Here is a 23,063-nt window from a genome sequence, read left to right as displayed (position 1 = left end):
AAGTAGTTGGTAATTTGCTAAAATGCTAAAGCTGTCCGTGATGACATTCGAACTCGCAAAATCGGACCTCTGAAATAAAATGGATGGCCCTCCCTTCAGCAAAATATATTTGACCAAAACCCTCCATGAACACTTGAAAAAGTAACCTCCAATATACCCAAAATAATAATTAAAACAAAGTGGATAGCAGAGAACGTGAGTTCCCTTTACCCTCATTTCTTGGACAGACCAGAGCCTAATTGTTGGAGTGGAAAGACCTCCTTTATAGTAAAAGTATTGCATTCATCTATCATCGTATTTGCAGGTTCGAGAAAAAAATGGCCTTTTATAAAAATTTCATGCAATTCTAAGTAATTCTACATATTAGCAGAATATGTTTTAATACCACACAAAATTACCGGAATTACAGGCTATGAATGGACAGAGAGTGAGGCCTATTTGTTCATTTTATCATATTTTTCCAATGCCAAATCGGTGTCTTGTTTGCAATGAAACTGTCCCTGTTTGCAAATAATTCAATCTGAGAAGCCATTAGGAATCTGAACATGGTCATTTCCAAAATTAGGGCTACTTTTCCACCCCAGACAGAGTAGGTCTACCGAAGCAGAACATCTTTACTGCTGGCTATTCTACTTCCATGGTTTAACTAATGAGAGAAGATCTCAGGTGTTTCCCTAAAAACTGTCTGGGTTTAAAAATGTTCTATTGTACAGAAAGTGAATAGCTTAATCAATTGATAGTGACATAATTAGATTACTTCCCAAGCAAAGTTAATTGGTTTGTCTCCTTGGCTATAGAAGGTTCTAACTCATCCTCTGAAAGTCAAAGAAATTACACAATGATATTCCCATATATGCATCGGAGTCACGTCTTTCCCAGGTATTTTATAGCTTGATTCTAGCATATAGCATCGCGGACTAAAGCGCTGTTATAGATCACTTTATATTATCGGATCAGTTTTATTTTCTTAAATCTTAAACTAAGGGGGTAGGCCTATGCTTTTTTGCCATGTTCTTTAATAAAAGGTCTGCATATGGCATACCCTCTCAAACCCCCTCAATTCGAGTCTTAGTTTTAATTTAACAGCCCTTCACTGACACAGAGTTTAAAGAGTGCATGGTGGGTGGGGGAATTGACAACAAATCAATGGATATAGCAGCCTATAGCCTAATTTCATCTGTCAAACAGGTACCACTACCTCTTATGTCTTGTCACATTCTGACCTTAGTTATTTTGTTATGTCTTTGTTTAAGTATTGTCAGGGCGTGAGTTGGGTGCGTTGTCTATGTTCCTTTTTCTATGTTTTGGGATTCCTGTGTTTGGCCTGGTATGGTTCTCAATCAGAGGCAGCTGTCAATAGTTGTTCCTGATTGAGGACCATACTTAGGTAGCCTGGTTTCACTTTTGAGTTGTGGGTGATTGTTTCTGTGTCTGTTTTGATTTTCGTTTGTTCAGTCACTGTGTTATTTTGTATTTTTGTAGTGTTCAGATTTATATATTAAAATGGACACTTACCACGCTGCACATTGGTCTGACATCTCTTACTCCTCGTCAGAGGAGGAAGACGAAAACCCTAACATGTCTAAAATAGGAAGAAATTGTCTCCAACACAAAGCCCTCTTGTTGTTAGATAAGTCTAATTAAAATGAAGACGGCTGAACGGAATTATACCTACTGCTTCAAATTTCAGCACCACAATGTAAGTTACTCAAATTTGGCTTATTGTGAGGTCAATAACTGATAAATATATCATGGGCAAGTAACAAGCTATCAAAGTTGACCTCCTGTCCTCCTCATCTTCGCTCTCTCCTTCTCAAACTGAACATAGGCTATAGGCTAGTCTGCGCGCAAGATTGGACATGACCTAATCAACATCAACAAAAATCAGAAGAAGCTTTTGACTGTTCCTGAACTGATAAGGTAGGCATACACAGCACAGCCATTGTTTAGGCAGCACACAAAAGAGCAGGCTGGGGCTCAGCATTGGAATATCCATTACAGTGTGTAATGCTGCCTAGTTCTTTATTTTATTTTTTATTTCACCTTTTTTTTAACCAGGTAGACCAGTTGAGAACAAGTTTTCATTTACAACTGCGCCCTGTCCAAGATAAAGCAAAGCAGTGTGACAAAAACACAGTTACACATGGGATAAACAATTGTACAGTCAATAACACTATAGGAAAAATCTGTACAGCTGCAGCGATCAGTAAGCTGCTCTGACAGCTGATGCTTAAAGTTAGTGAGGGAGATAAAGTCTCCAACTTCAGTGATTTTTGCAATTCGTTCCAGTCATTGGCAGCAGAGAACTGGAAGGAAAGGCTGCCAAAGGAGGTGTTCGCTTTGGGGATAACCAGTGAAATATACCTGCTGGAGTGCGTGCTACAGGTGGGCATTGCTTTGGTGACCAGTGAGCTGAGATAAGGCGGCGCTTTACCTAGCAAAGACTTATAGATGACCTGGAGCCAGTGGGTTTGGTGACAAACATGTTACGAGGACCAGCCAATGAGAGAGAGACTGCATCCAATTTGCTGAGTAGAGTGTTGGAGGCTATTTTGATGTAAATGACATCACCAAATTCAAGGATCGATAGGATAGTCAGTTTTATGAGGGTATGTTTGGCAGCATGTGTGAAGGTTGTATTTACACCAACCCAGCAGCTATCTTAGAAATATAACTTTGCTCTGTGCTTCTCTGAGCATGCACTTCGTAGCAATGGATTATTTTATTGAGACCACACTAAATAGCATATAGGCGGACACTTGCTATTGCACGTGTAACGGATGTGAAACGGCTAGCTTAGTTAGCGGTGCGCGCTAAATAGCGTTTCAATCAGTGACGTCACTTGCTCTGAGACCTTGAAGTAGTAGTTCCCCTTGCTCTGCAAGGGCCGTGACTTTTGTGGAGCGATGGGTAACGATGCTTCGTGGGTGACTGTTGTTGATGTGTGCAGAGGGTCCCTGGTTCGCGCCCGGGTATGGGCGAGGGGACGGTCTAAAGTTATACTGTTACATTGATGCTGTTGACCCGGATCACTGGTTGCTGCGGAAAAAGGAGGTCAAAAGGGGGGTGAGTGTAACGGATGTGAAACGGCTAGCTTAATTAGCGGTGCGCGCTAAATAGTGTTTCAATCGGTGACGTCACTTGACGCTTCGTGGGTGACAGTTGTTGATGTGTGCAGAGGGTCCCTGGTTCAAGCCCGGGTATGGGCGAGGGGACGGTCTAAAATTATACTGTTACACACACCCACCCGAGAATCATAGATGAGCGGCGGCATCAGGCATACATCGATATACAGCCTAATAAGAAATGAATTATAAAACACTGAGAAATATAGAAATGTAATCAATTACAAATTACATGGCTCTCCCCTGGACTACATTAAAAAATATATACTAAATCCTCCCCTTGACCAAAATTGGAAAAAAATTACCCTCCCCCATTTTCCTCCAGGTAATCATTCTGTAAATGTCGATCCTTCCCTTAGCAATGTGTTGGAAAAAATGAATGTCCAAGTCAAGAAACCTTACGAGCAGCCAGCGTTAAAAAAAAGAAGTTAACACTTTTTTGTTACTACATGATTCCATATGTGCTATTTCATAGTTGTCATCACTATTATTCTACAATGTAGAAAATAGTAAAAATAAAGAAACCCTTGAATGAGTAGGTGTGTCCAAACTTGACTGGTACTGTATATAAGTCTGTATATAAGTCTTTCTGACAGAATATTAAAAGGTGAAAATGTTTTTGGTTTTTGTGACAGAATTACACTATCCAAAAAAACACTTTTCAAAGAATGACCCATGTGTAAGCTACATTCTATTTTTGTAAAATTTTGTCAAAATACTGCAACAAAACTACTAACAATAAGTGTGGCTAAATCCCTGGTTCTTGCAGAGACCCCCCCCCCACACACTCACACACACACTTTTGGATTCAGGAAAAGTTGAAAGTGATAAACAAGTGTTATCAAAATGTTATGATTTTCTGTAAATGAGGAACAGAAAGGACCTGTACATAAGATCCTCAAACTTAATCAGTAGCATGAATTTACTTGAACCGAGAATTGGTTCAATAGCACATTTTGCTTTCAGTGACCTCCCAGTTTCAGAAATGTAATTTCCTCTAGAATCTTCACATTTGTCAAACACATTGCTCTTGCCTCCCTCTGATTACACTGAATGAGATCATATCTATACACAGTGCATATCATCACACAAGTCCATTATCTAGTCAAAACTTGTTTGACCATGTCCATTGTGGCTCTCACAAAAGGTTGGTGTCGGGTAAAGGGAGGGACCCAACTTTGGTTCAAGTGTACAACATGACTACCACTACTGCTATTCGAATGCTACTCTCATCTTTTTTTAATCTAAGCATGAATTATTATCAATAATGTCCTCACTTACCCACATCTGCCTAGCCAGCTTCATATCCTCTTCTGACGGCAAGTCTTGGAGTTGCAGTAACTCAACTCTTTATCATTGGCAGTCTGAAAATATGCAACCGATACACACACAAACTGTTATACAGGTAATTGACAAAATAAGGGAAACACTTGAGTAAATGAGGGATACAAAGTATGAAAGCAGGTGCTTCCACACAGGTGTGATTCCTTAGTTAATTAAGCAATTAACATCCCATCATGCTTAGGGTCATGTATAAAACTGCTGAGCAGGCCATTATTTTGGCTACCATGGTTAAGCCGCCATAGTATGACAATGCCCTCATCCACAGGGCACGAGTGGTCACTGAATGGTTTGATGAGCATGAAAATGATTTAAATCATATGCCGTACCGTTCTCAGTCACCAGATCTCACCCACAATTGAACACTTATGGGAGATTCTAGAGTGGCGCAAGAGACGTTGTTTTCCATCAACAAAACACCAAATGATGGAATTTCTCATGGAAGAATGGTGTCGCATCCCTACCATAGAGTTCCAGACACTTGTAGAATCTATGCCAAAGTGCACTGAAGCTGTTCTGGCTTGTGGTGGCCCAACGCCCTTATTAAGACACTTTATGTTGGTGTTTCCTTTATTTTGGAAGGTATGTTTGAGACTATAGTCACATGAATTAATGCCTGTGTGTGTGGTGAGACGGGGTGGAAAGCAGTGGTCAATGAAAACACTTTCAAATACCGAAAGCAACTGTATTTGTTACATTCTTTTTCCTCTACAGACAAACCATGATAGTCACTGTGGCAGCCCCACCTTGCTTCCCTCCATGTCCTGCTCTCCTCCTTCTGACCTGTCTCCTGTGGGTGTTCCCAGCTCAGAGCCAGGCTGGCAACATCCTGGTGTACCCTGTGGACGGCAGCCATTGGCTCAACATGGACATCCTCCTGCGAGAGCTGGACCTGTGGGTCACACTTTAACAGTGGTCCGCTCATCCACCAGCTGGTACATCCCTGAACATGCCCGCCACTACTCCTCCATCACATTTCCCGTGGCCAGGGCCAGCAGTCTGGAGGACCCGCAGTACATGGCATCCTTCCTGAAGAGGAGCCTAGAGATATGGACACGAGCGCTCCATTTTGTCCTTCATCAAGCTAAAGAAAGAAAACATTCATTTGCTGGAGGCGGCCCATCGCTGCAGTGCTGAAATGGCCCGCTTAGCAATGGAGGACAAACAGTTAATGGAGAAGCTGAAGGCAGCCAATTTTTATTTAATATTGACCGATCCTGGAGTTGTATTGGGGAGTTACTTGGGTCTTCCTATTGTGCTCAATGTTTGTTGGATCACCAATGCAGAGGGACACTTTGCGATTGCACCTTCACCCCTTTCTTACATACAAACTATTGGGTCACTGGTCACAAATAAAATGAGTTTTGTCAACAAACTGAAAAACTTCTTGCATTATGGGATCTCTCTTTATATTGATTATGGCATAACAAGACCTCTATACCAGGGTCTGAGCAACGAATTCATCGATCCAAACACCAATATCTATTCTCTCATTCAGGGGGCTGACCTATGGCTGAGAGTGGACGTTGTGTTCGAGTTTCCAAGCCCTACCATGCCTAGTGTGGTCTACATGGGGGGCTTCCAGTGTAAGCCCTCTAAGCCTTTGCCTGCGGAGTTAGAGGCATTTGTGCAGAGCTCGGGGGAACATGGGGTCGTGGTCATGTCTTTGGGGAGTCTGCTGGGTAGCCTCCTCCCGGAGATATCAGAGATAATTGCAGCTGCCTTCGCCCGCCTGCCTCAGAAGGTGGTGTGGAGACATACAGGAGAGAAGCCCTCTACTCTAGGCAACAACACACTGCTGGTGAACTGGCTGCCTCAGAACGACCTACTTGGCCATCCAAAAACAAGAGCCTTTGTGACACACGGGGGCACCAATGGGATCTATAAAGCCATCAACCATGGGGTTCCCATGTTAGGCCTTCCTCTCATCTTTGACCAGTTTGACAACATGCTTCGTCTAAAGGCCAGGGGTGTGGTTAAGATTCTCGAAGCGACGGACCTAGAGGTGGAATCTAGGCCCTGGACAAGAGTAAGCCCTACAGAGAGAATATGCGCAGGATGTCAAAGCTCCACCGCGATACACCTCTCAAACCAATGGACAACGCCATCTTCTGGCTAGAATTGGCTATGAGGTACAAGGGTGCAGCACACTTGGGCACCGAGTCCTACAAGATGCCCAGGTATGCTTACCATAATGGGGATGTACTGGTACTTCTCCTGACTGTTGTCTCTGTCCTGCTACTAACCCTAATGACTTGCAGGGTTCTAGGTAGGGCTCTTTGCTGAAAGAAAAAGAAAAAACTGCAGAACTGAAGAATTCCAGTTTTACATACTACAGTATATACAACTACGCAACTACTATATTGTACTACAACACAAATGGGCATGAAACATCGTCAAAATAACAAATGTTTTCATTAGACTAGAGATGGTTTCAGTCATCCTCACTCATTCTATTTCTTGGAATAAAATAAAAACAGTAGTTAAGCAAATGTCAAATCAATGCAATCTGCTCAAAATGTCACATTGTTTACACAACATTTTTATTGACTTTTAAACAACTTATTTTTTTATTTGTGCAGACAAATGTACCAGCCACACATCAATGTAAATATTCACGTAAAACCACAATCTCTTTTTTGGTCAGCACAAATAAAATAATTACAAAATAACAACATACAGCAAATATGGGCAAACAATGTGATGCATTTCTTGCTTTTATGTCCAAGATTTCTGAGTAGGGGATTTGACTATGTTTGTGCTACAGGGGAATATTTAGAACAGAGAAAAAATAAAGTGCTCCTTCCCATCTGCTGTGTGGTATGTATTGACAATATCTCTCCAATTTATGACCAGTTCCATTTGCTTGCACTCCACAAGAAAAATGCATTTTAAAAAGTTGCAAAGAATATAGCCTACTGAATTATCTACAGAAGGTTACAGAAGTTGTCTCATGTTTCTGGGGATCATAACTAGACATGCAATCTATTAAGGCTTAAAAACAATTAACATAGAACCTATATAATAGATACCAATTTGCAACTTTGTGTTATATTCAACTCCTCAATAACGTCAGTTGGCTGAGGGGACTCTTTAAAAAAAAAATCTATCTATAGATAATTGGGTAAGAATTCCTTTTAAATGTATTTTTCTCATCTAAAAGCAAGAAAATGTCAAAAGTAGCAGTAAAACTGAAATAAAAGATGGCACATGACATATTGCAAAACAATGTGAATTTAATTTCTGGTCTTCTTACTCAAAACAGAACCTGGCAGAACCTTTTATGTACCAAGATTAGATTTTAGTACCAAATATGACTAGCTCTTTTATTTAATACATGGAAAGGTAAAGGGAAATGTCACTGATCATTTTAACAAGAGTTAAAAGCAAGAGTGAATTTTGAAAGCAGTTGGCAAAATCCTTTAATCTTCCATAAAAGTTTATTGATCCAGGAAAAATCTAAGACTAAGTAGCAGCGCTAAAATGCTAATTTTGTCAGCTATAACATTAATTTACCATCACAAATTAAAACATATTAGGGGAATACAAATATAACAGATACTGCACTCTGATGAACTATATTACCTTTTCATGTGGAATCGTATAGATATTGAACATCCGTTTAAAGTAACTGATGTACACATTATACACTTAGAGGCAGACAACTGCTGTAGCCTACAGATGCAGTCAAATATATTTGCACTCTTGCATTTCACAATAGAGCGCAATGGAGTAGAATCTTCGGTTTGTTCTTTTCAAAACTGATTGAATGGCAATTTTTACCCCATAGGCACCTGCAACTTACAACAGGTGAGTAAGTAAAATTATGCAGTAAATGAGAATCATGCCTCCAACCAAATTAATTAGACTATATTAATTAGTCCAGGCCATTTTTTACTTTGAAGGGAAAAATCGGAAAAAATATGTTTTTGTTCTTCATGCCCATGTGCTGTTGTAAATCAAACAAATACACTTGTAAAATCCAAAATATTTTTTAATTTCAACTTATTTTAGAATAAATAGTGAATCAAGCAATATTTGACCACATCTGTATATGAGACTGAGGACATTCTTACAATGCAAACAAGTATGAAGTGAACCACTTTCCAACACATCACTGCTCTTGACCTCACAACCTATAAAAAAATTTGCCTAGAAAACACCCTCATATGTCAAAGGTATAGCCAACTGTATTAAATATTTTATCAGATGGCAGTCTGATCAATGTTAATCATCTGTGGATCTGACTCTGCCTGTACGTTCATCACACACGATATCTCAGACAGCACTGGGCCGATTTTGACTAAACTTACTGATTGGTCCAAGGCGGTAAAACATGTTTAAAGTTGCCTTGTTTCCTAAAGCAAGTATCAGAGGCTCCTAACTTGGATAGCACTACACCATGCTACATTGTGTCAGATTGATTGTAGGATAATGAACTGTGGACAAAGATGTCTTGAAAATGTGGTCCAAAATAATCACCAACTACTCTGGTCTTGTACATTTGCATGAAACACATACATAATTATACCGTTGTAGTAAAATGTATAATATTGATGAACTCAATCAAACAAAATGGTGCTCCCAGTGTACTTCCCCAAATAAATGGTTGAAAGTACTAAATGCAGTATGTAGAGCCTTTTCTCTCTACATGAAATTACAATTAAAAAGCAAAAACAGGGGGGGAACTTTGTTGGTTGTAACTCAAATATAAAACTATAATAAAACAATTGTTAAAGTTGTTTTAAAAACCCCAGGTGCTTTTGTTTTAGAAACAGAGCAGCGGTGCATTGTGGTACCCACGCTGCTGTTCTATCGTGCTTGCAATGATGTGAGATGATGTCAGACGGGAAAAAACGGTGTTGTTTGAAGTACTGTCTTTGTTGTTGTAATATCGCAAACAGACGTGGCAGTTTCACCACTAAAGAGTCCAGCTTTAATGAATGCATCTTTCTGATTAAATTCTAATATTGACAAGCAAATCAAGAAATAGAAGTCTGAGCCATGGGTGAACACACATATTCAAAAAGGACATTTGTATTTGAGATGAGGGTAGATACAGTATTTGGGGTCAAAATTATTTAAAAATGACTTGCTGTTTTTTATATACTTATTACTGCATTCTGTTGTTGAATTTTGTATTGCAATTTTCAAGCACATCTGAAACCACTCAGTACGCTTAATCTTTTCAATCCTTTTGAACCAAATCATCAAGAATGACCCACACAAGAATTGTTCATTTGACAACATACCAAAAATATTTTTAAATGATTTACTACCAAATAATTATAATGATGGCATGTCCCTGGCTTACAATGATTTTATCCCTGTCTGGCAGTAAACAAAATGCTAAATGTCCCAACAGGGACTTGTTTATAGCCATGTGTAGTAATAGTCTACTAGGGGCCATTTCAAGAACACTTTATGGCAAAGAGCTGTGTGATACCAAAAGAAAATGTTAAAATCAGATTTTATAGTCAATTCACAAGTTACAATATAAAATATTAGCATTGTCCTTCCAGCAGAAAAAACTAAACCTTCAACATTCAAAACACTGATCTTATGTCTGTGTTCCATACATCTAACTCAACTTACTCTTGCTCACTTTAATTTCACATTCCCTTCATAGATGAAAGGGCAGGGCACCCAGCATTCTTCCTCATACTTCTTCCTGAATCAGAACGTACTTTATACTTTCCTTGCTTCTGTCCTCGCCGTTAAGTTATCTTATTTGGGACATGGGTGCCCCCCCCCTGCTAAAAGAAGCAGACATGCGCTTCTAAGAGGATGGAGTCCCTCTGCTCCCTTCGGGTGTGGCAGCAGCCCCGGCCCCAGCCCCACCTCCAGTGACCAGGTTCCGGAGCAGCTTGCGGCGGCCAGCCTGATAGTCCTCCTCATCCACATTGACCAGCAGTTTGATGGCCTCATGGCCCACTGCCTGTTTGAGTGAGTCTGTGATGAAGACGCCCTTCAGGGCCTCCAGCAGGGAGCCGTTGATATAATCCCGCCAGAAAGCATCTAGGTATGTGAGCTCCGAGAACTTGATGTCACAGATGATGGAGCCCAGGTCCCGGGACTTGAGAATAGTGTTTGCCTGGTTGAACCTCTCAAACTGCCTCTCCAGAGCCTCCTGCTTGTTGGAGAAGACGTTTCCCTGAAGCGCTGATTCATGCTGGCAGTACTCTGCGCGCACTCGTAGGCGGATGTCTGCAGGGGTGTGGGGTGATTAGGGAAGAGCAAGTGGAATGGTTATAGAGAGGAAGTGTGTGTCGTCTAATGCCATGGAAACAATACAGTCAAGGAATGACTTAATTCAGCAACTGTATAGTTTGGTCGCAGATAGCCAACTCTTTTGTAATTCCTTGACATGAAAGAACTGTCAAAAAGTAAATACACACATGCAACCTCTGAAGGCATAAAGTTACTAAACAAAACAGTTTCTTTTGAATTGCCTTACCACAGGTTTGCTTCTCCCTGCAGTCTCCTGTGGTGTGGGCCCTCTTCCTTTTGCGGCTCGGTAATGGGGGGCCTGGCTTGGTGCGGGGGGGGCCCACCTGGGGCCCCGATGGAGAACAGCATATTACTGGTTGGGGGCCTGTTAGTGGAGTAGGGAAAAAATGCTAAGATATGTAGAGATGTATTAATTTCACTATTTCCACCAACTTTATTACTCACTCCCCCCCCCCCACACACACACACACACACACACACACACACACACACACACACACACACACACACACACTGTATGTAGATGTATACATGCAAAGTCACATATTCACCTGTCCTCCTATGGGGTGTAGCCTCCCTGCTCTCTCCTCCTCTGGGGGACACATAACGCACTGACGTCTCTTCCAGGTACTTATCCACTGGGTCTGGGCACACTGAAAAGCAAAGCACAGCAACGCTTTTGGTTAGTGACTTAATATTTACATTTAATGCAAATGGTCAATTATTAACTAAGAAAACACAAAAAGTGTGTTTTCAAGAAGCTGGCGAAAAGTGGTAAAAAATGTTTGGCATAACATTTTGGGGATTGGCAACCTACGTTTTCTGCCTTGACGCCAATAGATTTAGTTTGCTTTTTCATTTTCAATTGAATTTTAGTGGGCCTGAAAAAGGCAAAGGTTGAGAAGGAAACCACCACTCACCGGTCTGTCTCTTCCTGAGTGTGACGTAGGGCAGCAGGTCGTGCCGCGTGATGATACGGAGCAGCTGCAGGACGTGTCTGAAGTTGGTCTCATCACAGCGCCCCTGGCGCTCCAGAGCTAGCAAGAAGTCCCGGCCGCTCCTGATGCCTCCGCGCTCATACTCATCGATGACGTCCACGAACAGGAAGGAGAGCACTCGCACGTCACGGTGTGTAAGCTGGGCTCCCACTATGTCAAACATGCGGTGCAGCGAGTACAAACCGTAAGCATTGTCTACGGCCTCCTCGGGCCAGGGTTCGAAGCGTCCCGACGAGGGCCTCCTGGAAATGGCAGAGTTAGTGCAGGAGGCCGAGGCGCCCCTGTTCACTGCCACTCCGCTGGAGGTCCCCACTGATGAGGACCCCACACCACCCATCAGACCTCTGTGGGGGGCAAGGTGCCCCGCAGCACTACTCTGAGTAGAGTCCAGCTGGTTTGGGTGAATGTGAGGCCTACCGTGGTGAGCTGAAGAGTTCTGGGGGACAAGGAGGGGAGGGTTGACGTTTGCATTGGGGAGGGGATGCTGCTGTGAGGTCATCACTTTGTTAGGGGTGGAAGATGACAACGGGGATGCAGAAATCCCAACAACTTCTGTGTTGTCTGAATACTTAAGCTGCTTTCCTATAAAAAAAAAGAGGGACAAAACACTTCACACCTGGCAAAACAGTAAAAAACGGAACTGAAAGAGCATAAACTCAAACAAAGGAATTCATTTTAACATTAAATTAGGTTGATTATCTAAACTCATGTTTCAGCATCTAGATAGGTAGCTAAGATCTCTCTATTGTGTAGCTTAACTAGTAACGTTAGTGTCTACCATGCCTATAGCTAGCAAGCCAACCAAACTGAAAGTTACTAATGTAATGATAACAGCTAGCTTCTAGGCCAAATCATCTTGCACGGTGTATCCCTTTAAAATAAGAATGACACACTTATTTGAGCAAGGGAAACAAATACACAACATGTCTGTCAGTCATGATATCAGTGACGTAACTCTCTCACGAAGTTTACTAAACATCAACATGGAAAATAGGCAATGATGACTGGCTTTCTAGGCTAGCTCAATGCACCAAGCCAACAACGACGTAGCTACAGTAGATAGTTAGACAGGCAGAGGTCCAAGCTAGCTGGCTAGCTATATACAATAGCATAGCCAGTATATATATGCATCTCTCATCTTTGGCATTAGTAGCTAACGTTAATCACAACAGTCAGGAAGCTAGGTAGGTCATTGTTGTTAACAACAAACATCTTAACGTTACAGTCAGTACAGTAGCTACTAGCTAGTTAAGTTAGCTACATGACATTGTTAAATTTCGCTAATCCTAAATGACTAGCTAACGTTAGCTAGATAAACCACCCAGATAACTGGATAACCACCAAGCTACAAGCAGCTTGTTATTGTGGAAACGTATCTAGTTAGCTAATTAGGAGCTCGTATGTAGCTAGCTAACAAACTAACGTCGTTACGTCAACTCGTTTCAATTTAAATTGACGAACGTTAGCTAGCTAGCTAAACGTTATTTAGTTACACAAAACAACAAAAACGTGGTCACAATAAATTAAACGACACCATCGGTAACTAGTTAAGATTCGTTTTTTTAAAGCCACTTAGCCACAGTAAGGACTGGTTTTCGTATGCTAGCTAGTTGGCTAACTTTAGCAATGCAGATAACTAGTGCTAACAATGTTTACCTTAGCTACGTTACCTTAAGTTAATAGCGTTAGCTACCTTGATTCAAAATAAATCAACTTGAAAGACCGTAGCTACTTACTTAACGTTCTTGGTGGAATGCTAAGCTCCTTCAAAATCAGAAAACACAATTATGATGGATAATGCCACACTCTTTCCAGAGGCTACAATTAGCATGCCCATTGTCCTTTCTCAACTAAAATGAAAGAATATCCGGTACACAGTATGATTCACATCCAGGTTATTAATTCAGGCCCTGTTATAATACTTGTAAACTAGACAGTCTTTGCTTGTTAAGTGCATCCTTCCTTCCTCTCTCTCTTGAACTAATCTTTAATCTAAACATGAAATGGATCATTTGTTTATGACAAGAAAAACATAAACAGGAGTATGTTTTTGGGTTATGATAGGTGATATGCAGCTCATAACGGAGGCATTTACAAATTAGGCTTCAAGATGGGTAGCCTATAACATCAGGACATTGTCCTGATCTCACCTATCCTATACATTTAATTCAATATAGCCTGCACAGTATTAACAGTATATATGATGCAGATTTTAATATTTGTTTATACAGGTACAGGTAAGTAAATTAAGAAACAATTAATGTTTACAATGACAACTTGTCCGTCCAAACAAGAACCTATTTGAAAAAGAAAGTAACAGGCTGATGTAGAGAAAGCGTGAGCTGTATTTGGGCTGGATCCATGGATTCTGCGGTGCAGAGACGAGAGCTGTACTCCCTGCGCCACAAAAGCTTTAGGCCTAGGGGCGGAGGCAGAGCCTCTTTCCATTCACACCAAGTCTCAAATGGCAACAATTCCTTACAAAGGCCATCCCACAGCTACCACCAATGTAGCCTAATATGCACTATACTTTACTTGTGGTTAATATAAAATAATATAGACGCAGGCTACTGATTAAGGAGTGAATCCACACTGGAAGCTTTACTTCTCAACACATACTACAGTTGCCCTGTAGGACACCTCATCCAAATACCACACATGTCATAACAAAATTATCCACAACTCAAAGGCCAAATTATTTCATATTGCGCCGATACATTGGCAACATTTAGCACATTTAGTAAAATAGATTAAATATATTATATTTACCACAATGTCTTGGAAAACCTTTGTCCCGTCTTCACACTCCTTATCCTTGGTTCTTCTGGGAATCTAAAAAAACAACAACATAAAATTAAAATTAGCTTCTCAAATATATTTATTTTATGAATGCTTTGTGCCCAGAAAGTCCTTGATATGCATCTCTAACTTTGGTCCTGGCAGTTCCAGCCAAGCAGTTACACACACGATTCAATCTCCAGGACTGGAGATTTGTATTTGTTATTTTTATTTATCCTTTATTTAACTGATGGAGACTCCAGTTCTACTGTATATGTATGTTTCAACTTACCTGGTTGCACACAGCTTCTACATATCGTACAAAGGCAAAGTGTTCACAGTTGAGTGAGAATAGTCGGTATGGGAATAATAAATGTTCATCAGAGCATCAAGCCTCTGATTTATCTTTTCCTGTGATGAGGGCTGGTGACCTCCCAAGAAGGAGGTCACCACACACAGGAAATCCTGCTTGCAGGCCATGGCGGATGGTACTCATCAGCCACCCCTCATCTAGGATCAAAGCAGTTTGGGAATAAAGATGCACTTGAGGGTCATAAAATAGTAATTACATAAAAATAGTTGTAAATTTGTTGACTCAAGACTTTATGGGTATCATTAACTCTAAATATCAACCTAAGAACTCTGTAACACACCAATCTTGTATTACCCTGTTTTCACATTCATGCCTCACCTGTCACTCAAAATGGATTATGTGTCCATCTTCATCATATACACCCAAATGTGAGTATCCAATAGGGTAAGAGAATTCGATCAAGTCTCCAAACTTGGTAGCTGACCAAATGTCATCAATATGTACAGAATATGCATTCAAAACTCCACCCTATGACAATTTACCTATTCGGTTTAGCAGCAGATTTGACATTGTAGAAACAGGTGCAGGTTGGTAAAGGATTTCACTCAATTGTTCTTGCAATTTTCTAACATTCAATCAGTAGGTTTACTGTAGTCTAGTTATAGACTTGCAGTGCTTAACTTTTTTTTTTAAAGACACACCAACTACCTTGACCAACTACCAACTTTACAAAATAGTGGGCCTATGTAGCCTACAGTATTGTTTCATGACAGATGAGATGTAGGCCTATAATATACAGTGCCTTCAGAATGTATTCACACCCCTCGACTTTTTCCACATTTTGTTGGTGTTACAGCTTAAAATGAAATTGAGATGTTTTGTCACTGGCCTACACACAATACCCCATAATGTCAAAGTGGAATGATGTTTTTTGAAAATCTTACAAATTAATGAAAAGCTGGGGACTCCAGAGTGGCGCAGCGGTCTAAGGCGTCACTACAGACCCTGGTTCACTCCCGGGCTGTGTAACAACCAGCCGTGATCGGGAGTCCCATTGGCCAAGCATCGTCCGGGTTAGGGGAGGGTTTGGCCGGGGCGGCTTTACTTGGCTCATCACGCTCTAGCGACTCCTTGTGACGGGCCGGGCGCCTGCAGGTTGACCTCGGTTTGTCAGGTGAACAGTGTTTCTTCCGACACATTGGTGCGGCTGGCTTCCGGGTTAAGCGGGTGGGTGTTAAGAAGCGCGGTTTGGCTGGTCATGTTTTGGAGGACGCATGACTTGACCTTTGTCTCCCGAGCCCGTTGGGGAGTTGCAGAGATGAGACAAGATCAAAAAAGGGGGTAAAATAAAGCTGAAATGTCTTGAGTCAATAAGTATTCAGCCCCATTGTTCTGACATGCCTAAATAAGTTCAGGAGTAAAAATGTGCTTAGCAAGTCACATAATAAGTTGCATGGACTCTGTGTGCAATAATAGTGTTAAACATGATTTTTGAATGACTACCACATTTCAAACACAGATTCAACCACACAGAGCAGGGACATTTTCCAATTTGTCACAAAGAAGGGCACATATTGGTAGACAAAAGCATACATTGAATATCCTTTTGAGCAGGGTAAATTTATTAATTACACTTTGGATGGTGAATCAATACACCCATTCACAACAAAGTTACAGGCGTCCTTCCTAATTCATTTGCCGGAGGGGAAGGAAACCGGTCAAGGATTTCACCATGAGGCCAATGTTGACTTTAAAACAGTTACATAGTTTAATGGCTGTGATAGGAGAAAACTTAGGATGGATCAACAACATTGTAATTACTCCACAATACTAACTTAATTGACAGAGTGAAGAGAAGGAAGCCTGTAGAGAATAAAAATATTTCAAAACATGCATCCGGTTTGCAATAAGGCACGAAAGCAAAACTGCAAAAATGGTGTCAAAGTCATGAACACAAAGCATATGTTTGGAGCAAATTCAACACAACACATCACTGAGTACCACTCTTCACTTGTTCAAGCATTGTGGTGGCTGCATCTTGTTATGGGTATGCTTGTCATCGGCAAGGACTATGAAGTTTTTTTTATGATAAAAGGAAACACAATAGAGTTAAGCACAGGAAAAATCCTAGTGGAAAACCTGGTTCAGTCTGCTTTCCAACAGACACTGTAAGACAAATTCACCTTTCAGCATGACAATAACTTAAAACACAAGACCAAATATACACTGGAGTTGCTTACCAATACAACATTGAATGTTGCTAAGTGGATTAGTTACAGTTCTGACTGAAAATTGGCTTGAAAGTATATGGCAAGACTTAAAAATGTCTGTCTAACAACAACCAAACTTGACAGAGCTTAAAGAATTTAAAAAATAATAATGTGCAAATATTGTACAATCCAGGTGTGCAAAGCTCTTAGAGACTTAACCAGAAAGAGTCACAGCTGTAATCCCTGCCAAAGGTAAGTCTAAAAGGTGACTCTAACATGTATTGACTCAGGGGGTTGAATACTTATCAATATATATTAGTGTTTTATTATTCATTACTTTTTTACAAATGTTAGAATTTTTCTTCCACTTTGACATTACAGAGTATTTTGTGTAGATCGTTGACAAAAAATTACAATTTAATTAATTTTATTCCAATTTTGTAACACAAGACATTTAGGAAAAGGTCAAGGGGCATGAATACTTTCTGAAAGCACTGTATATTATAGGCCTACATCTCATCTGTCATGAAACAATACTGTAGGCTACATAGGCCCACTATTTTGTAAAGTTGGTAGTTGGTCAAGAAATAAACTATAAGAGTGATTTCTTAATAACCTACTTTCAAAACATAATACACACACAAACAATTCCTTACCTGCGGCAGAAAGATAGGCTACAGTCACACAGTAAAGCTGACAGGTGTTTTCGCACGTTAAATAAAATGCAAGTTGGGCAATGAATTTCACCACTGACTGTTGTAGAATGCAATATTTTCTTAGTATATGAGGCTATGGTAAAAAAAAATTAGTTGAAGGGAAAGTCATTTGTAAATTATGTCAGTGACTCATTAATGTTTGGGCAGTATTTGTATTTTTGTCAGGCCTATTAAAAAGTTAGCCAGTCTGCAAGAATATTGAGAATATTCTAATAGGTGGGATAAAATAGTAAAATATTGATATACTTAGAAAAGCATCTAATGACATTAATTTGTTGTAGAAATCACAAGATTTCATAAAAAGGTATGCAAAATGTATTTTAAATCATTTCCAAACACATCATAACAACAATTTTTTTTTAACAAAGTTTATGAGTGATCAATTCTTCTGAAGGTGACTAAAGCTTTCAACTGACAGTTTGTATTGTTCTTTTATATCCAAAACATGAGATCAGTTGTCAGATCAAAGGTCAGTTGAGATCAAACAAAAACAAACAAAGAAAATGATTTATTAATAATCATGGTTGACCTTAAAATGAGGGCCAGGTTTTTTATCCTTAAAATTAATCACTAATCACATAATATAAATAATCATCTTCAGAAATGACTTTGTCAAGCAACAAAAATAACTAGGACTATGATGGTGAAAACCTGGGAAAATGTAGGGGTTAAGTGGGTTAAACTCTTCCTTGAAGTCCCAGAGTGCACATGGGAAAATGTCAAAATGCTGAATTTGCAAGTATTAATGTGCTCTATATTAAATGGCACTTAATTTAGCTGACTATTAAAATGCATTATTGGTGCTAAATTTTTACTTAAAATATCAAAGGGACGCAAAAGGGACTCATTTCGTGGAATGACCCGCCTAACATTTGACAAAAAACAAAGTCTTATCGAAATACATTGGATTGATTGATTGTAGTGATGAGGATGATGCATTTTTTCCCAATATACAATATCGCCCACCCCCATGCATGCAAAACAGACTTCAGTTATGTTTTAGTTATCTATCTTTTACGCTACGTCAGACTATCAATTCATTGTTTTTGAACTTTGTAATAAAGTCATTTATTTGAAATCTGAGTTGCATGTATTCCTCCCCAGCTGGTGCCTCTCATGCACTACTTTTTGTGGTTGCCAAACTATACGGCCATCCTGTTGCTGACACAGCAGAAGGTGGCCGGCTCCACCTCCCAATAGTTGATTGGGTTATCAAAGAGACTGATCCCGTTGTAGTAAGTCTTCTTCACACCAAAACCCTCAGGGCAGAAGTCATTCATGTCAACCTGGCTGATGTTGTTGGAGTGAAGGTAGACCACCTGTTTAAAAAACATTACATATATCAACTGTTATTAACATAACATAACATATCAAGTGAAATCACCAATGCTGATGTTTAAAAAACATTACAGATATTAATTGTTATTAACATAAGTGAAATCACTAATGTTGATGTGATTGATGCTGCTTCACAACCCCCTCCACACTTTACCTGCAGATACTTCATTCCAGCAAGGCCTCCATGGACATTGGGGATCCGGTTGTTCTCAAGATGCAGCTCTCTCAGGTTTTTAGGTAATACAGGCTGCCGTGCTCAATGTGGTGAATGTGATTGTAGCCTAGACCCAACCTAACACCCACACCCACACACACACACACACACACACACACACACACACACACACACACACACACACACACACACACACACACACACACACACACACACACACACACACACACATTGAAATTGAGTGATTGATGAGACAATGAAGGGCAGACCAACTAGAGAAGGGGTCCCTAATTACATTCAGCCATGGGCTGATTTTTCCTTGAGCGAATGGTCGGGCCACCGAAACATAGTTATTAATAATTTGTACACTGCAAATTGACCGCAACAATCCTAAACAGATATAGTATTTGACAAAAACAGAATAATTTCAAACATTGATGATTACATTGGGATACGATCACATATGCCTCTCCATTTTTGCGTGGGAATACTTGGAATCAGAATTACTCAATTAAAATCCCGTTCAGCTAATTTCCTGGTGATTACTGTATTTTATGTCCAAGAACGAAAATTATATATAAAAAAATCTCAGATGCTCAAATCAAATCAAATCTCTGTACAGCACTTTGAGATATCAGCTGATGTACGAAGGGCTGTATAAATAAATTTGATTTGATTTGATTTCAGATACTCACTTCTTATCTTCAAAGGAAAACATTTATAAACATTTTTTTAAAGCATATAAGTAACAACAGCATAATAGAAGAGTAATCAAGTTGCACAACAGAAACTGTCGGGTATCATCATGATACCCTTCTATTGATACCCTCTATCATGATATCATGATACCCTCTATCATGATACCCTCACCCTCTATTGCAGGGTTCCCCAATAGGCGGCTCTCATGCCAAATTCAGCCAGCGGGTGATTTTATTTCCCCCCCAAGTTTTCTGAGCAATGAAAAAAATATATAGATCTACAGCATTCATAAACTCCTCATAAATGCATAATGCGATGGACTTTTAGAACACCCTCTTGTAAAGCTACTTGTCCAGACGTACCTGTGCAAACCCTCATATTGCCTTAGGTCTTCTAGTTCAATGGCTTGAATTTGATTCTGATCCAAATGCAACTCATGTAGACCCTCGGGGAGATCTGTATGGTGAAGGAGAACAAGTGACCGATAGATTCAAAGGATTTTGTCAGTGGAAATGTGTGGGAAGTTGAAATGATAACGAACAGAACACTTAGCGGAACACTCCAAATATAATTATTGTAAAGGTTATGCCATGCTTTCTACCTTTAGGGATGCCTGTGAGTTTTGCCTCAGAAATGCGAAGGAAGGTAAGTTTGAGACCATCAAAGGCTCCCGGCTCCAAACCACTGTTCTGAATAGGATTCCTCCCATCTCTTTAGGAGAAAATATGTGTTTAGGTCAATGCCAATACCCGCTCCAGTACTCAAGCGGCTAGATGTAGACTTCAAAGACCTTTAGATGTTAGATGTGTTTTGCTGTTCCCATATCTGGTGCTAACACATTATAATTATGGCCTAAGGTCCAACTATAGCTTGTCATCTCACCAATGCATTTCATGCTGCCCAGGCCAGAGACATCTCCAGCCGCCACCTTCTTGATATGGTTGTCATGGATACAGAGCTCCACCAGGGAGGAGGGCAGGTTCTTGGGCACGGCTGTCAACTGGTTGTGGGAGAAGTAGAGCTTTTGCATCCTTCTGAGGGGCATGAAGGCCCGCAGGTGCACCCTGGAGATCTTGTTATTCACCAACACCAGAGCCTGAGAAAAGAGGGATAGGTCATGAGGAGACCAGCCACCCTGACCCAAAATAAATATATACAAGCATTGTTTTCATTGTAATACTAAACCATGATATATTCAAACACAGATACGAATCAACCCATTACCATTATATAATAAGTTATGTACTATACATAGTAAACAATATATTATTTGAAGACACAGCATTAAAAGTGTTTATATTTTCAGTATGGACACTGAAAGGGGGCGCTACTATGAAAAAGGCAAAGACAGACAAGTGATGTATCCTTCTATTGAAATGCCAGAACTCTCTTCCACCATTTGTGTTATGACTGTTGGTGCTCATATAGAGGTTGCGGAGACCCTTGAAGTCATCCTCTCTTATCTCTGTGATCTGGTTGCTTTGAAGGTCCAGAAGCCTGGTCTCCGGGGGGACGTCATATGGCACATAGTGTAAACCTGCAGATCAAACCACAAGAGATTAACTTACCTGCTTGACTTTACACACTTTTCCACATTCTGTCAGTTCACAATGATTACAATTCAGTTGTAATATAAACAATTGTTATTGTTGCTTTTTAAAAAGTGTTAAATCTATGAATCATGACAATATACCTCTTGGACACACACAGTATGTTCTCACTCTTAAGGTTATGTCTGGATAATTCCACAAGTTAGATTTTATCATCATACTGTAATTTGATAAATGCTGAGTAATTATCTGGGCTATGGTTTGCATGCATATGTTGCACTTTGTTGTTGTTTGTGTGTGAGATGTCACCATATAATTAGGAAGACACCAGATACCCCAGACTCCACGTAGCACTAAAAAGTAACGTGCAGTTGTGCAGTGTGACTGCTGTCTACACATTGACAATTGTATGTTTAGTGTGAAGAATCATTTGAAGAGAATAAAATATTGTGACTTTGTATCTTTTAACTCACCCAAGTCAGAGCACTGCACGACCTTCTGGTTACACTGACAGCCGAATGGGCAAGTAGGCTGTTCTGGTTTGTAGTATTCTGGTTTGTAGTATTCCTCAACTGCTGAGCCCTCCTCTTCATCGTTCATCATCATCATCAGCCCCTCTACATCGATGCTCTTCCCAAAGTCCAAGAAGCCCTTCTGCTTAAAGGGCAGTGCCACAGAGGGGGTGGGTGGAGGGGTGGCACACAGCAGGAGAACAACAACAGAGAAGGGAATCATGGCTAAGCCTTTTGTTGAAGAGAAATCACAAGAGGAAAACAAAAAAAGCACAAGGAAAATGAACAGCAGTCAATAAAGAGCCGCAGTTATGAATCCGGCAACTATTTAACTAAATTCTTGTACCATATAATTGGAGAGTTGCTCCTCAATGTAAAATATCTATTATAAACTGGGTGGTTTGAGCCCTGAATGCTGATTGGCTGAAAGCGGTAGTATATCAGACCGTATACCACGGGTATGACAAAACAATTATTTTTACCCTTCTAATTATGTTGGTAACCAGTTTATAATAGCAAGAATGCACCTCTGGGGTAAGCAGTATATGACCAATATACCACGGCTAAGGGCTGTATCCAGGCACTCCGCATTGCGTTGTCCCTAAAAACAGCCCTTAGCCGTGGTATATTGGCCATATACCACACCTCCTCAGGCCTTATTGCTTAATTAACTACCAGTTAGAAAATAAAACAATACTGAGGATCTCTAGGCTTGGATTTGTGTCCCTTGCTCTATGGTGTGATTAAAACACACACACTTAGGCAGTTGCTGGTTGTTTCATCCTTAGTGGATGCTGTATTTGCCCTTTAAGTGGTGAGACAATACAAAATGTTTTATTTTGGGCATATATCTTCAATATAATTTGCTTAACTCACCAGGAGTGGTGGGATTGTATTGTATATACTGTAGATATTGAATGAGAAGAAGTTTAAAATAACAAAAATGTATCTCTCTCTGTTTGTCACACACACTCACACACACACATACCAAACCTATAGCTAGCATTGTGTTACAGTTATGAGTAATCTCATAGTCAACATTGCCACTCCAGCAAAAGTCAGTCCAAAACAAATAGT

At 40.2% G+C, this 23,063-nt stretch overlaps 1 protein-coding gene and 2 pseudogenes across 2 annotated transcripts; 1 reads left to right on the top strand and 2 right to left on the bottom strand.

Annotated features, from left to right (window-relative positions):
• The first annotated feature begins 1,429 nt into the window (after positions 1–1,429).
• On the top strand, positions 1,430–9,211 carry LOC112216067 (annotated as a pseudogene).
• On the bottom strand, positions 6,988–13,570 carry LOC112232596 (death effector domain-containing protein-like). 2 transcript variants are annotated; one of them, XM_024399710.2, is made up of 5 exons: positions 13,432–13,570; positions 11,618–12,277; positions 11,249–11,350; positions 10,924–11,061; positions 6,988–10,673 (listed from the first exon to the last, which is right to left on the bottom strand). In XM_024399710.2, exons 2-5 carry the CDS (start codon positions 12,192–12,194, stop codon positions 10,246–10,248), a joined length of 1,245 nt encoding a protein of 414 aa, XP_024255478.1. In that variant the 5' UTR covers positions 12,195–12,277; positions 13,432–13,570; the 3' UTR covers positions 6,988–10,245. The 2 variants fall into 2 exon arrangements, with proteins under 2 accessions (XP_024255478.1, XP_042155390.1); XM_042299456.1 differs by having other exon boundaries at positions 11,618–12,131.
• Positions 13,571–18,854: 5,284 nt separating this feature from the next.
• Positions 18,855–22,209, bottom strand: LOC112232543 (annotated as a pseudogene).
• Between the last annotated feature and the right edge of the window lie 854 nt (positions 22,210–23,063).

The sequence above is a fragment of the Oncorhynchus tshawytscha genome, linkage group LG16 (genome assembly GCF_018296145.1).
Source record: "Oncorhynchus tshawytscha isolate Ot180627B linkage group LG16, Otsh_v2.0, whole genome shotgun sequence".
Classification (NCBI taxonomy): Eukaryota; Metazoa; Chordata; class Actinopteri; order Salmoniformes; family Salmonidae; genus Oncorhynchus; species Oncorhynchus tshawytscha.
This window is presented reverse-complemented; position numbering and strand designations above follow the sequence as displayed.

Coding starts and splice junctions, on each gene's coding strand:
- LOC112232596 (XM_024399710.2), bottom strand. CDS start 12,194: ATGACCTCACAGCAGCATCCCCTCCCCAATGCAAACGTCAACCCTCCC. Junction 11,351..11,617: donor ACTCAGGAAGAGACAGACCG/GTGAGTGGTGGT, acceptor TTTGCTTTTCAG/TGTGCCCAGACCCAGTGGAT. Junction 11,062..11,248: donor TACACCCCATAGGAGGACAG/GTGAATATGTGA, acceptor CTCCACTAACAG/GCCCCCAACCAGTAATATGC.